The 16949-nt window shown below is 31.2% G+C and overlaps 1 protein-coding gene across 1 annotated transcript; it reads right to left on the reverse strand.

Annotated features, from left to right (window-relative positions):
- Nucleotides 1-5341: 5341 nt before the first annotated feature.
- LOC110100552 (peptidyl-prolyl cis-trans isomerase Pin1) lies at nt 5342-16022 on the reverse strand. The gene is made up of 2 exons (XM_020828111.2): nt 15635-16022; nt 5342-5667 (listed from the first exon to the last, which is right to left on the reverse strand). The coding sequence occupies exons 1-2, from the start codon at nt 15948-15950 to the stop codon at nt 5543-5545; spliced, it is 441 nt and encodes a 146-aa protein (XP_020683770.1). The 5' UTR covers nt 15951-16022; the 3' UTR covers nt 5342-5542.
- Between the last annotated feature and the right edge of the window lie 927 nt (nt 16023-16949).

Here is a 16949-nt window from a genome sequence, read left to right on the forward strand (position 1 = left end):
AATTCTGGGCATGAAAGGCGGATTTAATTATTATATGGTATTTACACTCAAAATTATCATATTTATATATCAAATATTTAAGTTTTATTATTATTTATATATTATTTAAATTATTAATTAATATAAAAAATTTTAATGTGTCCCATATCATGAGCAGCTTCTTAGTAGAAAAATTTTTAATTCAATAAATTTTAATACTAAAAATTTACTTTAGAAAACAGGAAGAAAGTTATCCCAAATAAATCTTTAATCGGACTTAATTAATGATCATCAGTGATTAGAAAGTGCAATTATAATACAAAAAAGATGCTTAATTTTTTCTTTTAAGATAAATCACTCTAATTATTGAGTCCAATTTTCATCCCTATTAAGCATTATTAATCTATTAGATTTTGAATTTTTTCCTATTATCACAAAGGGCTTAATAAATTAGCCATCCAAATTATTTTGGGCAAAATAATTAAGCAATAATATCTTGATATAATCTATATAATAAGAGTTTGAATGTCTTTAAATTTATGTTAAAATTAATGTTTATATAAATAATATCATAAATTATACTAATTTTAGCGCAAATCTAACCTTTTTAGCTCTCTTTGATGTAATTACATTAGGATATCCTTACACAATTTTTATTCTTATTTTGGATGGTTGGAATTTTGATAAATAGATTTAAAACACAAACTTTCTTAAAATCAAAATTTATTAAAAAATTATATATATAATCATAAAAATATAATTAAATTGTATAGCTTGATCTGATTATTGCACAAGCAATGATTATACTTACATGATTAAGGATTTACTTTCTTTCATTTTGATCAATAATTTGAATATAATTAGATCAATTTTATTTTTCTTGAAGTCAAGGCGGCCTCAAGATCGATGTTCTCACCTTGAGATCATCGACCTTAGAATGTTGAGCACTTATCGTCAAAACACACAAGTCATAGTCTAATCAAGCCTCATTCTCATAATATTTAGCGAAGACCTTCTTCAAATGACGTGTCAACCTGCCCTAACTTAGTTCTTTGGTTCCTCACAAGGACTAACATAAATGTATCAAAATTTGCTTGAGTTCCATATCTTACACATTCATAATTGGGCTAAATTTAGTCTAGTAGCAAGGTTGTAAGACTCTTTCGTTTATTTTTCAAATCGGTATTACATACTTTTGCATACAAACATGATACCATGATTTAAGCACGATTAAATGGGTTTAGATGAATATACTTTCTAAACATAAATGTAAGACTATGCATTAGGCTTTCTTAGCCATTTGTGAGATTTTCAATTGCAAGTCTCATCACATTAGTCTATATTAGACTTAAGTCGAGGGTCATAACCTAGTGGTATAATAAGTCTGTCTTAGATTTAGGTTCGAGGCTAACAACATCTTTGTGATGGCTTAAACTTCTAGTTGGATTATCGTCATTATTAGTGAACTATAAGATCCACATATTGATATCATCCCCAATGACATCCTTCCACCTCTTCCACTATCCAAGGACAAAGTAAGAGCTAGCATTAAAATTATTACAATAACATTAAGCATTTATGTCACTACGTGAGATCGGCTACATGATTTTTTTTCTCCATTGTGTCATAAGCACTTAGAATCTCATGATATTAAATTTTATTTTCAAAAATATTTTTATTTGTGTTATTTAAATGCCCCTACCTAATCTTAGGTCAATATTTTATTTTATTTTTCATATTCTGTCAATTCATCTTAAAGTCCAAAACTAATAAGTGATGATGGGTATATAACTTTCACTTAAAATATCTTTACAATCTTTGCAATCTTAATTATCTATTTTTCTTATTAAAAAATAATCTATATTCATTCTTATAACTCATTTTTTTTTCTTAAATAAGGTGTTACCAATTATAAAAATCATAAGCTAGAGAAAAATTTAATATATTAACTAATTATTAGCTAATTATTAGCACACTTGATCTTTATTTAATTAATGTATGATTATTCTGATTGTCTAATTATTATAATAATCATTGAATAATTAATTGTCATAATTAATTCCATTGTTTTAACATCATGATCATTAATCATTATATAATTATTTAATCTAATTATTATTATATAATCAATTAGAATAATTATTTAATCAAATTATTATTATATAATCAATTAGAATACCTTATTACCGTAATACTAATCAAAAGTTAGCATAAATCTATCCTAATCTTCCTAATTAATTAATTTAATGTATTAGTTTGTAATTACTATATATTTCTATTACATTCTTTAGCTTAAATGTCCAAATCAATTTTAGTAGGTTTGGCGAATTTCTCTGAAAATAAAAAATCATTTTTATGGAAGTTGAAAACCAAATTTCTTGCTTCAGGGTTTTGATAGCTTCCATGAACATATTTTTTATAAACAATAGCTTTTTTGTCTAACAAATCATTTATTTTTTATTAATTAATATTACTTAAAACTATAATAATATATGAATACCCTCTTATTATTCAATCATATATATCATATCAATATCGAGAAATTATTCTTAGTGAAGTCCAAACGGGAAGAACAGTTCGAACATGTGAGTTTATACACTGTGTACACATTTGTACATAGTATGTATCAAATCAGTATACACATTGTGTGATACACACATCGTGTACCCTCACAGTCCAAACAGTTCTTCCAATCTTAACTCCGCACATAATAATTTCTCTATTAATATCATAATGATTTTTAATCAAATCATAACTTTTGCCACAATATAGATATCAGCCATAACATTCACCAAACTATCATCTCCTTTAATTGATAACTAATGTAGGCAAAATTTTTATTTTTTTTCTCTTATTGGGTATTTTTTTGTGAGTTGTTTTGTCTCCTATTGGGTTTGACCCATTTATGCTTGGTTGCTTTGTGTTTGGAGGATTATGGCTGATTGAGGGCTGTCTTTTTTAGCATTGAATGCTGGGTTCATGTGTTGCCGAGCTCCTTTCTTGGTTTTTGTTCAGCTTCTGGCTGTTCTGATTGGATGTGGTGCTGTCGTGCCATTCTCTTGGATTTTTTCCTCTATTCTAGTTGGATGAATGGGGTGGCTGTTTTGGGTGTCTTTTGAGCTCCTTTTCCCTATTTAAGAGGGCTATTTTGCTGCTATTTAGAGAATGGAAAAATGAAAAAAATTTGAGAAGAAAACCTGTTGATTTTGTAATAGCTTGCGAGCTATTGTGGTCTACCTCCCTCTCTCTTATACTTCGTCTTGAACTTTTAATCTACTTCTTCTCTTCACAAGTACCCTTCCATTGTATCTTTCTTCTCAATCATCAAAAAATTGTAAGGTGTCATTGAGTTGTATTTGTAGGTTGTTATTTTAGGTGTTGTGTCCCTTTTATTTTAAATTGTAAGATATTGTCATGTCATGTTTATTGTGAGTTTGAAGTGGTGTGTTTTTTATATTCTATAGTTACTTTTTTAAGTTTGTAATGTGTGTGGTAAGGAAGTCAATTTCGTTTGCAAACTTAGTTTTGTAATTTTTTGAATGCATCAATTTGGTATCATAGCATCTAGGTTATCGTGTGTCTTTTTTAATATCAAAAAATGGAAAGTCAAAATGATATAGAATATATTGTTGATGAAAGTCAAATGCCTTGGATTCAAGAAAAAGATTTTTCATCACGAATTGGGTTCCAACTCAAGGATGTTCAACCGATTCACTCTAGAAAGCTTTACAAAATTCAAGATAAAAGGTGCTTTTATGCAGAAAAAATATGAGAGTAAAAAGCATTTACTTCTAGCCGAGTTTAATCGAGAAAAGGAGATGATCGAAATGAAGTACGCTGCTTTGATACGGGAATTGGATATGTATCCATCTGCGCGTGATGGAGGTTCTAAAGCCATCTCATCAGGAGATGAGATTTATCCACTAAAGGAGAATTGATGTAGACAAAAATTTAATTTTTTCCACTTATTGGGTATTTATTTGTGGGTTGTTTTGTCTTCTATTGGGCTTGGCCCATTCATGCTTGGTTGCTTTGCGTTTGGAGGATTATGGCTGATTTGAGACTATTTTTTAGCATTAAATGCTGGGTTCATGTGTTGTCGAGCTCCTTTCTTGGTGTCTGTTCGGCTCCTGGCTATTCTGATTCAAGCTGTTCGATTTGTGGTACTGTCGTGTCTTTTCTCTTGGATTTTTTCCTCTGCTCTGGTTGGCTGAATGGGGCGGCTGCTTTGGGTGTCTTTTGAGCTCCTTTTCCCTATTTAAGGGGGTTGTTTTGCTACTGTTTAGAGAGTCAAAATGTGATGATTTTTGGAAAGTGAAACATGTGTGTTTGAAATAGCTTGCAAGCTATTGTCTTCTACCTCCTCTCTTCTAAAACTTTGTCTTAGACTTCTAATCTCTTTCTTCTCTCCATGGTAACCCTTCCATTGTATCTTTCTTCTCAAACTATTACAAATTATAAGTTGTCCTATCTTATTGAAAGTTAAGGTGTTGTTGTATCGTGTTTAGTATTTCAGTATAAGGAAGACAAGTCTACTTTTAATCCGCAATCATAGAGTCTTTGTTTAGCAATGTTAATAAAGGAAGTCTCTATTTTTTAAATTTGCAATCTTTCATTTGCATCAATAACCCAACTAAAACAATACAAGCTAAGCTTTAATACTAATGAAACCTAATTAATAACCCTAATTAGTCTCAAATTTATTATTTAATCACCAATTTACAACTAAATTATTATTGGGTTGTTAATCAGGGATTTGCAATTAAAAAAGCTATTGAAGTATATAAAAAAATCACTTGGTCAAAAAATGGTAATGCAAACCACCAGGGTCCATTGAGATCACTTTTATTAATAATATCTTTAAAATATGTTATATATATATATATATAAAGGATGAATCACAAAATCATTAAATTTATTTTGAGAATAATAAGTACATGAAGAATCAATCATAATTTAAATTGCATTAATCTCAAAATGTTTCATTTGGATCGGCTTTCTTATTATTTGGTTTGGTCACTATTTTTCACTACTTTCAATAAATTTTTTTACTAAAAAACTGTTTTCTCCACAACAGCTTTACAACTTGTATAAAAAGCTGCAGCCGTCCCAACCGAAGTCTAAGGCTTCGTTTGGGACGGCTTTTTTACTGCTTCGTGAAGTAACTTTTTAGCATAAAAATTAAAATTTTTGTACTTGAAAGTTGCTTCAAGAATCAGAAAAAAAGTCGTCCCAAACGAAACCTAAATCTAACAACATTGAGACATATCCTAAGTAAATAGATTAAAAAAAATATTTTGGATGTTTTAAAGGAAAGCAAATCAGTAAAAAAAAAAACTAATAAAATGAAACTCAGCTCTCAGAAACAAGCCTTCCAACAAACAATAAAAGTTACCAGTTGCTGAATCTAAATGCTCATATGCAACTTTTATGTCTACAAACTACAGGGTGACCACAGCAGTATAAGTAACAATCGCCAGTGTTCAGGCAATTATGTTTATGGATAAAACTAAAAAGGCTATGATGACAACAGTATTCATAAAAATATTAGTCCATGGATAAGTTAGCCAGTTCTCAAGATGATATGGACGCCACTGTCAGTGTCCACAATGTCACTGAGCTCACCAACTCTGAGAGCAAAGGCAGCTTGTTCAAAAGGCTTCTGCATTTGACCTTTCCCAAATTGACCTGTAGCATCAAAAGGACAATAATAACTTGTAAATGATGATGGCAAGAGAAAACAAGATGTATTATTTTGGGTAAGTTCATAATCATTATCATTAACTAGTGTAAGTTGGTTATTGAGACAGGAGCATATCGATCTTAGGCTTCGTTTGGGACGATTTTTTTATGACTTCTTAAAGCAGCTTTTTTGTACAAAAATTTTAATATTTGTACTAAAAAGTTGTTTTAAGAAGTAAGAAAAAAACCGTCCCAAACGAAGCCTTAATTTAATTACATAAGTTGGGAGAAAGTGTGAAGAAATGTTAGAAAACGAAGAGGATAAATTGGTCTCGTGAACGGGTGATGCTTAGACCAGTCACTTTCGAGTTTCGACCCTCGATTGTTCCAGAGAAGATCAAACATCTGAAAGTATCAGGGTTTATGTTGATGTACGCTCTGTGTGTGGTGTGTGTGTGAGAGAAAGAGAGAGACAGAGATGCTACAGCTTGAATTATGAAAAGTCCATTAACTAAGACTTCGTTTGGGACGGCTTTTTTATTGCTTCTTAAAGCTGATTTCTAGTTAAAAAAAATAAAAAAAAATAAAAAATACTAGAAAGTTACTATAAGAAGCAGTAAGAAAGTCATCTTAAACGAAGCCTAAGAACTGTGGACTAGCACCAATGATACAATTTATGTTGACCATCACCAGCTTTGCTGATTCCACCTGATTCACCAGGCAGAGAAGAGGCAGGGAAGAGTAGAAAGAGAGATGCTAAAGATGAAAAATTGTGCCAAAATGAGACGATTGATATCAAAATTAGAAGACATGCTCGAAATAGAAGATATTTACACAGAACTACAAATAAATAAATGCTTTAAAATTGGTACTTGGTTTAGTTTTTCGGTTTATGTTAAATCTCGTCTACTTGTGAGCATTCATCTTCGAACTTTTATCAATTATCTTCCCTTCCTGACACAAACATATCTGGATATCTTACAATAATGAGCACATAACGAGAAAAGGGGTACGGTTCTGATAGATAAGCCGATTTGACTGGGAGGGAATTAGGAAGTTTTCTAATTAAGAGGGAACTATTTAGAAAGGTTCTTAATCAAAGGAGAATTATTTAGGAAAATTTTTAATTATCTTTGGGAGGAAATTATTTAGGGCAAGAGTTCTAATTTGAATTCAAAATCTAAGAAAAGGAAAAATTAAGGGGGATTGTTTAGGAAAGTTTTAATTAAAATTGATAGGGAATTAATTATAAAAATAAATATAATTTGAATTCAAATCTGAGAGGGATTTATATAAGGAAAAGGGACTGATTTGGGAGAGAATTATGGGAGCATATTTAAGTCTAATTATAGGATGATTTCAAATTGTGTTTGGAGTTTGCTGAAATTAGATTGTTCTTAGGGAGCTTGGGCTCTAACCGGAGGTTAGAGAATTGAGAGAGCCGGATCTTCCTCTCCAATTATATCTTGTATTTTTCTTCTTAGTTCTTTCAATAAAAAAAAAGTTCTTGTGTGTTCTTCTTCCTAAATTTTTTGTGTCGTTCTCTGGTTTTGTTGAAATTACATCCACTTCCTATCAGGTTCCTTGGATTGTCAGCACTAAGATCTAAATTTTACATATCCAGCACCTAGAGGTTTTCTTCTCCCAAGAGAAAATAAGGACTCGTTCAGTATAAATTTTAGAGTCGAATATTCCAAATTAGTATAAAAATTGCATCATTTGAACCAATTCAATTATTCAGTGCAAATGCATGCACACTATCATTAGCGCTACCACTGAAAGAAGATAGCCACCAACGCATGAAAATGGTATTATATAAACCATGGCTGATCATCTAGTCAGGCAAAAGAGAGCACAGAGTTTGTTTTCCTGTGAATAGGGAGTAAGGGGAAGATGTCATGAATGAAGATATTTTGACATTACCGCCAGATTTGTCTGTCGGAAAGAATTCAGAATTTCTAGCAAACGAATCCATCAATAATCCCTTTAAATTAAAACATCTGATACTAATAATTTATGTTAAATATATCACACAATGAAGAATAATAGCATATACTTTCCATAAAAAACTCAATACAATAACAACAACAAGCCTTTATCCCACTATGTGAGGTCGGCATAAAAAGATCAAGATAACAAAAAATAATTAATATTATTAATTATTATTAAATCTCAACTTTGTATCATGTGCAATAATTTTCACAATAACAGGTCAACATTAACATCCATTAATTAGTCATATATTCTGCCAATATCAGCAATGTCTACAAATGTCAAATATTTCTAAGAAGAGTATCACTAATGCCCTCTTCAAAATAATCAAATAAAATATGAGTATATCAATGATAATTCATAGGAGCAAACACACTCAATGTTATGATCATCATCATCACTAGCCCTCATGTCCTCTTGAATAGCACTTTCACCTTCATCAACAAAAAATATAGTTTCTCAAAAATGCTCATCAAGATAAAGATTAGCAACTTCAAGCAACCCACAACCATTGTATTTAATATATTCACATCTGAGATTCTGAAAACATTAAAAAATGAATAAAGAAGAAATTCAAGGTTCAAATGTTGAACTGGGATTAAATTAGATGGTATAATAAATATTAAAATCATTTTATTATTACTTAAATAATGTAAATGATGATACAATAATATTTTCATTAAACTAATATATAATATTCTAATTAAGCACTTCATCATTGAATATTTTGAATATGATTCTAAATCAAAATTTTGAAATATGATATTTTGATTATTTATAAGATAGTCAAATTAAAATAATAACAATATTCAACTTAACAGCATAAAAAACATAATTGGAGAGGGGTCAAACTTGTTGAAACCTCTAAACCATTTATTATAACCAATTGATCAAAATCAATATGCTAAAAATTGATCTATATTACAACCAACCGGTTCATCAAAAATTGAAATGGTTCACTTGTTCTCCAATTCAACTACCAACTTCAATCGGTTCTAGCCAATTTATGCAGAAGCAATTTTTTGACTAGATCAAACTGAGCAAAGGATCATTTCACATTTCACAATTAAAACGGTCGGATCAACTCATTGGATATGATTTATAAAATCATGTTCACACTAATATCCCATAACTTAGTATCTTCTTGAGCATATTCCAAGCTCCTCCTAGATAAAAGACGAAGAATGACGAGCACATATACCAAATCTTCACCGTATTGAAAAGTGATCTTATTCTTCTTGAGTGAATTAATAAAAGAATATGAGCTCAAATTTCTTTTGCAACAAGATAAGAAGCATGATTATCCTAATAATTCAGAAGCCAAATCTTACATTTGTAAGAATTAACATCATAAATCATCTAACAAGCATTTTCGTCCATAGTGCCTATCTAAGCTATAAAGTCTTGATTGGAAAAAGTATCACAAAGTCCAAAGAAGTCGGAAAACTCCAAATTTGTCATTGCTCTCTCTTCAATATTTGGGAAAAGCTTTATCAAATATTTCTTTCACTCATTTGATATATTTATGTATTCATGTGAAGAAACATGACTTTGAGCTTCACTTAGCCAGGCATGTCTATAATACCTAAGAAAACATGTATCTTATAATTAAAACTATAACTATTAATAAATAAAAAGTAATAACATAAGATTAACTAAACCTCGAATTAATGGAATGGCCTAAGCAATGAAAGGGAGTGTTGCTTTTGTTCCATTTTTGCAAAATAATTCAAGCACGATCTTATAAAATATGAACTCTTCATTATTTATATTTTCTTTATATATGTTAATATATTATCACTTTCATCTTCTCAATAAAAAAAACTTACTTTTCATACACAAGGTGGATAAAAGGCTCATATCTATCCTTAAAATCTTATATATCAGCTACTCAAGCATTCTTTCATTAGCTCTTTCCTTTTAAAGTTGTGTTATCCTCAAAAGATTATATTTTAAGGGGAATATACCCTTGAGTGTTACTGGGTGCATAAGAAAACGTAATAAAATAAAATGAATTTCTGGCTAAATTAAATGGAAGGGTGGCAAAGTATAACATGAAAGCTATTTCTTCATACAATTGACATCCAGCTTACGAGTAAATCCTCTTCCAATAATTGTCTTAGGTCAATATATATTCATATCTTTAGATTATAACCCTCCAATCTAAATAAATGTCCACTTGGTTATTGGATAGAAAATTAGTTTGAGCCGATTTGCCTAGAAGGAGAATCTTCTTAAATGCATCATTTTTATTCATTTGCTCATCCTCTGCATATTATTGTTATAATTCTTCAAGTTGTATAGATTCTAGGGCAATGATCAAATGCCTCCTCCAGATTGTCTAAGTGAACTCTCTACAATATGTTCAATTGTACTTTTCTGATAGGAAAAACTTATAGATTTCAAGCGTTACATGTCAATCTTGGAAAATCAACGAGAAAATTCCACCAAACTCCAAGAAAAATCAGAAAACAGTAGATATTTTTGTATTATTGGATGAAAGTAATAGGAAAATACCAAGATACAATTAATCATTTATTTGAGAGGAGGATTTATCTCTCCTAATTCTCTAGACGCCGCTAGAGCACAAGAATGCCAAGCACCAAAACAAAAATCAGCCACCAAAAAGATGACCTAACCCTAATATAAACTTCTACTTGAAGCAAATAACAAAATAATGCAAAAGGACTAAATAGCCCTTCTTCAGAATCCTTTAGGAAGTGAACCCCTCCCCAATAAGGGGAAGTTTGAGGTCGGCAGCGACAGCAGGCTTGAGCTTGCTATAATAAGTGGGCTGGCCCAAGGGTTGGGCTGACTGGACCGGCCTATTTATATCATTTTCCCAAAAAAATTGACATTTAATTCAACACTTCCTCTTGCCACTATTGTTCCTACTTTGTCACATTTGGTAATAGACTTCCATAAGGTCTTATTATCATCATCTATGGGATTATTACCACTGAATAATAACTAATTCAAAAATCAATCTTTTATTACAAGATGAAATAAACCTAAGATGAGTAGATTATCAATGAATAAAATCTTAAAACCTTCTTTAAAAAGTAACATCATTTTTTAAGAGAAAGTATAAAATATCATAATGAAAACTTAAAGATAAAATAATTTTTACTTTGACAAAAAAAGAGTAAAATAAATCAAGAAATATAAATTTGAAGTTATGGTTATTGGATAAAAGTTAAAGCCATCACATCTAAGTAAAGGAGAGATGGAAAGACTTGACCCTCAACAAAGAAAGGAAAGAAATCCATGCTCACCAAGCTAGATGGGAAGAGCAGTGTGCGAAGGCTCAACACTTGAGTGGGCAAGAGATGGGTTGTTGTGAACATCGAATGAAACCCAAGCTAGGGCTGCAATTTGTGAATGTTGAATAGAAAAGAGTCGGGGATAAAACGCTTGCGAGCAAGAACCAGACAAGAAACACAATAGGGTTTTGTACACTGAACTCTTAATCAATGTGCTTATGAGAGTGATTATGATTTGCAAACACGTAACAAATGATAGGAGCTAAGAACAATAACTTAGCAATGAGAGCACTAGGGTTGAAAAGGCGAGTTATCAAACTCTAAGCAAAAAACTTATCAAAACAAGAGCTGAGAGTTTACAAGTTATAATCAAGTAAAAGTCAAGTAAACATGACCATTAAGCCTAATATAAGCCTTAACGTATGCCCCTTTATCTGTCTGTGCATGTTATCCCAATGGGTCATGTCTAGCATTGTTTCTAACTCTAATTTTAACTTGAAATGCTTCCAATACTAAGCCTTACGTCGGAGGCACGTTAATGCCCACAAAAACATAAAGGGAATTTTAAAGTGTTCATGCTTCATAGGTCATCATCATCGTCAATCTTATCACAACTATTTGGAGTTTGTTGTAAGAATATTCATACTTTATTTGTCCTAATTGAGTGTTACAATAGATGAAAACCCTATTTTGTACAAATATCTTAGCACAAATTCTATCCAAATTACATTCAAACATCCAATTTACTCGGTTTTTCTTTCTAATCTTTTGGCATTGATATTATCTACCTACCCTATTCAAGCCTCCTCTACCCATCAAAACTGCCTATCTTTACTTCTACTACCCTATTTTATATAAATTTCTCCCATTATCCTTCAAATAAAATCATTTCTCAATCCATCATTCTTATAATTATTATAAACAGATCTTAAGATTTTCATTTCTATTATGGTCCACTTGTCTTTCAATGACTTTTTAGCGCCCACCGCTTAAAATCAAACATAGGTAACCCAACTGCTTTTTTATAAATTTGTTTTTTAAGTCTCCATAGTAATCACCTATTTCATAGTATTAGTGAGATGTTTCTCTATTTTAGCTACTCATTCTTAATTGAAAGTTATATTTGTAATCATATCTTCATTCTTTTTCAAAACAAAACTAGGAGGTTTAAACCTATTACATCTACATGTCACTTGATCTTCAAGTAACATTGACTGATAATTCATAAAATCATATTACTAAAATTACATATTTTATGTATTATCTTTGTTATATTAATCCTAAGTTGTTTATTTTCTAAATAATCTCCTTATAAATATGGAGAAAAATAGTATCTACAATGCAAGGGTCGTTTTGAACTCATTAACGAAAACTTTAAAAAAATATAGGGCAATTGTTGAGAACTTAAAAACATATATGATCAAGTAGAAATTTCAATGCAAACATACATATCAAGGCAATTCTAAAGGAAAAAATCATAGGCTAATTTTACTTGATTAAGCTAAATCAATGATTAGACAGGTTCATAATAGTGTGCCAATAGCCAAGAAAGATTTAGAGTACTACATTGAATCCATGGACATGCAAACCAATCAAACTGGAGTTTAAACAATCAGAACGAGTCAAACTAGCCTGACTTAGCCATCACTAGTAACCACCCCTTCCTCTATATGATCAAATCATGAACGAGGGTGGTAGAACTTGTTGGGATGACTGTCAATGTTTTTGTTGTCCCTAGGATTATTGAGATTCGATCCGTCAACCCCTCTTGATTAATCTAATCACAAGTGGTATGTCAACAATCATTGAGCACACTCGTGTGAGCTTGCTACCTATTAAATTAAGATTTAAATTATGCAATCAGGCATTCAGGCATATTCCTTTTGTGATGCAATGGAGTAAGTTTAAAGGTGTTTTAAGGCATAAGCTTCAAAATCAAACATTAAGTTAATTAAAAATATGAAAAATAAAACATTTAAGAGTAATTATCCTTAGGTCTCAATGATAAGTAACATCATAAGAACTTCAGCTCAATTTTCTCCCAATAAAATATTTGAGAGTAATACAAGTATCAAAGTAGCATCATAAAAAGCCATACAATCACTCCATAATAAGCAAGAAGTTTAAAATAAACAAGTATAATATGTCCTAAAATAGAATAATTAAGATTTAGAGCTCCAAATTCAAAATTTTCTCCCATTTCCATCGCTTGAAAAATCTTCATTAAAATCAATATTATAGTTGAATAATTTATTGCCTCCATCATTTTGTATAAACATCCTCTCAATCTTCTTCTTCATTTTCAATCTCAATCATCTTCCTCTTTCAAATCAATTAAATCCAATAAGAATATTATTTAAAACAATGACTATATTCACCTTTTAAAAATTCTATTACATAAAGTTTTATGCTAACATTATTTTCTTGCAACTTTTGTTGTTCTTGTTCCTTCATCAAAAGAATAATCGAGATATTCCTCTTATAATTGCAATCGTAAAGCTTCATGTTTCATCCTCTATAAACCATTTATTATCCAATCGCACATCACAAAAAGCCAAGGAATCTTCATCATCCCCCAAAAGGGATAAGCCTCATTACATGCACCTCAAGGCGCGCCACAAACAATTGAGGAGTATGCCTCTTTCTTCCACTATGAGAATTGAGGCCATAAGGCATTTTACATGTACCTCATCCTGAGGAGGGCCTCAATGAGAGCCTCAAATTGCATAATTTTAAACAATGAGTTGAATTATTTATCTCAAAACATTACTCTTAGAGAAGGGAGTTGATCCACATAAAAATGAAGGGATATTATCACCGATTTTCATCGAATCCATTCAAGAGAAGGCAAATCTTTTTAAAATTGCTCAACTAATTAGCTTGTAAAAACTTAAATTTGTCACAAACAATAAGCTCATAAGATCATCTCCTACTATGTTATATATTTTGAGATATCACAAATAGCTACTAATGTTAGCTAAAGTTTGGGAGGCCATACTGGGACAACAATCACCCAAAAACATCAAAATTTGATCATAATTTGCTCTTGAGAATAAGATGTTTAATATTACAAGAAAAATATTCCTTATAAAAATTAAATACCCCTCATTAAGTCTATAACTAGGGCTCATTTTGCAAGATTTTTTAGATGATTGAAAAAAAGCATGAAGAAATTCTCCATCCAACATTAACTAATGAACACTAAACTTGTGCACTTCAAGTCCTCAAAATTCTAGAACACTATTGAAGATTAAACGACGTCTATCACTAATCCACAACCATATTATCATCGAGATTTCCATATATATATATATATATATATATCTCTTTCACTCTTATATATAATGGCTTCGATAGCATCCTTGGCAACATTGCCCACCACCTAAAGAAAAAGCAAGGTTCAAGATTTCAATAAGCAATACAACGCAATTTGTCCCAATGCTACAAGAAACACTACTATCCATGCTATTATGAGATGCATCTGACCCTAGGGGTGTCAAAATGAGTCTTCGGGTTCAACCCAAACTTGATCCGCTACCAGCTGACCCAACCTGATTATGGAAACGGATCAGAAATCCAAACTCAAACCCTACCTGGTTCTGGTTTGGGTCAACCCGAAATGACCCGCTAACCAGATTTTTTTTCAATTTTTGGCAATTTTTCTATTTCAAATTTATTTTAGTAATTTTATTAAAATGCAAAAAATACTGAAGTATATATAATTATTTGATTATCTGAGTAATTATAAATGAACACAAATTACATTTACAAAATTCTAACACTAATTGTTAAATTACATATTTACATTTATAAAAAATAATGCAAAACATACATTACATTTACTAAATACTAATATACATTACAATATCACGTTTACATTGTAATATAAACATTGAAACACTCAAACACAAATGGTTTCATTAAATTCGAGTTGTGCTTAGGTTCTCTGGTCAACCCGAACCCGACCCAATTTTTAAAACGGGTTAAGTTTCTAAACTCGAACCTGACCCGTTATATAAACAGGTTGACTTGAACCCGAGTCAAGTTTTTCCACCTTTATCTGACCCTGACAACACATAGTTCTATTGTGTATATAATCGACACAAAGGAGGACTAACCTTGGTGCCCTCTATACCTCATTTTTTAACTTCTAAAAAATATCATCAAGCTCCCTTAACTACCTAAAGGAGAATCAATTTCGTAATATTTTTTTTAACAAAATAACGAAGTTGTTCAACTGGCCTATGCCCTCTAGGGGTCTTCCACATAAAAATCAACATCTCTTCCACAATAAATTTTTCATTTATTTTTTTTTGCCTGGTAAACCTCATAATTATGTCCTTTTCAAGCATAGTCTCTAAAAAATTACCAATCTTATTGTCCTGCGATAAGAACACAATTTAACTTTGAAGTTGCTGACGAAAGACCAATCATTAAATCAAACTATGCCTAATTGTTTAATAAATCGATTTCACTGCACTTACGAGTAAAGAGGGCTTACAGTGTGTGAGCATAGAGAAGCTTTAAGGTATGGAGAAGAACGTCAATAAATTCTTCCGATTGACTTAACTTTCTCAGGCACACAAAAAACATTAATATACAAAGGAAGAAAACAAATTAGAATCATATCTAATCGTTAATGAATTAAATAGGAATTAACTATTCTAAGCGTCTATATGAACTCTTCACTCCCTAAACATCAATATCCAAACTCATACCAAGATCTCCGCCACGTTTGGCGGAGCTGCAATGAGAATGCCGAGCGGCGACATCCTCAAACAGGGACCTGCCGGCGGCGATCTCCTCCCTCAACTCCCTGAGCTGCTCAGCCGCCTTCACTCTGCTAGTGATGCTGATAAGACGTCCATCAGGATCCCTCCATGAGCTCTTCCTCCTTGATTCCTCGTGCTTTAAAAGTATGTGCGAAGCCCTAATCCGTTCATTTCCAGCAGCAGAGAGCTCCGCCGCCGTCTTCTTCTCCCTTTTTCTCTTTCCATTTTCCACCCTCTTTTCCGCCACTCCCCCTTCCGTCATATCTGGCCGCTTTCGATGAGCAAGCTTGCCTTTCTTCTCAATCCTCGTCGGAAAATTTTACTATCCCTCACCGACTCCCACCCCGAAATATTCGTCGACGCAATCGGCGAACCGAAACCGCTGAACCGGTTCGATGCATCAATTCGGTTGATCCGGTTCGAGTATAATATACTCTTCTTCTCTTCTCTTTGTATATACCTCTTATAATATACATAATTATTTGATACAAATTAGGGCCCATCCCTTAGAATTTTGATGATATAATGATTAAATAGGATTATTTTTTATAATAAAATATTAATATAAATAAATCTATTGATCAAAACCCTAATATATATTTGTATTTATTAACTAAAATTATACACATATGTTAGGAGTTATACAAATACAACACAATGTCTGCTCACTCTTGAGCTCAAAAGAATAATTAAAAGATAAAATAACAGTTAAAATCTGAAGAATCATGTATCTGATTAGCATCACACTCTAGAATCTCTTATTTAACATTAAATCATTAAAACACATATATTGAACTTAAAAAAGTTCAACAAGTCACTAGAATCCTACAATTGAACTCACAGGCCATACACGAAATCATTTAGTTCATAACAGCAGTAATCAATATGATCAAGAATCTGTATAGAAATAGTGAAACACATGCAATAATAATAAGGTTTGTAAAACAATACAATATGCATATCGAAATGGTAAACCTGCAAATCATCATTCTTAAAGCAGTCATATTAATATTATCCAAATAGTAAGAAAGTTATATAAACTAGTAAAGCAGAAGTATCTATGAAAATCGTTAGAAATCTATAAAGATGCAATACTATTAAGGAATCGTATAGGAGTGCACATAATTTTTCAGTTATTTTGTATCAGTCTCAAATCAGTAACTTAATCACATGCTCAGTAACAGTGAATCGGCATAATGAATCAGTAGTTGTAAATATCAATATCTGATATGCATGTTCAACCAGTCATATTAAACATGTA

Source organism: Dendrobium catenatum, unplaced genomic scaffold, assembly GCF_001605985.2.
Source record: "Dendrobium catenatum unplaced genomic scaffold, ASM160598v2 original_scaffold_224352, whole genome shotgun sequence".
In the NCBI taxonomy this organism is placed as follows: Eukaryota; Viridiplantae; Streptophyta; class Magnoliopsida; order Asparagales; family Orchidaceae; genus Dendrobium; species Dendrobium catenatum.

Excerpts from the sequence above, each read along its gene's own strand:
- LOC110100552 (XM_020828111.2), bottom strand. The coding sequence starts at position 15,950 with ATGACGGAAGGGGGAGTGGCGGAAAAGAGGGTGGAAAATGGAAAGAGA. Across the intron at positions 5,668-15,634 it reads CAAACGTGGCGGAGATCTTG|GTCAATTTGGGAAAGGTCAA; the intron begins GTATGAGTTTGG and ends TTGATGCTACAG.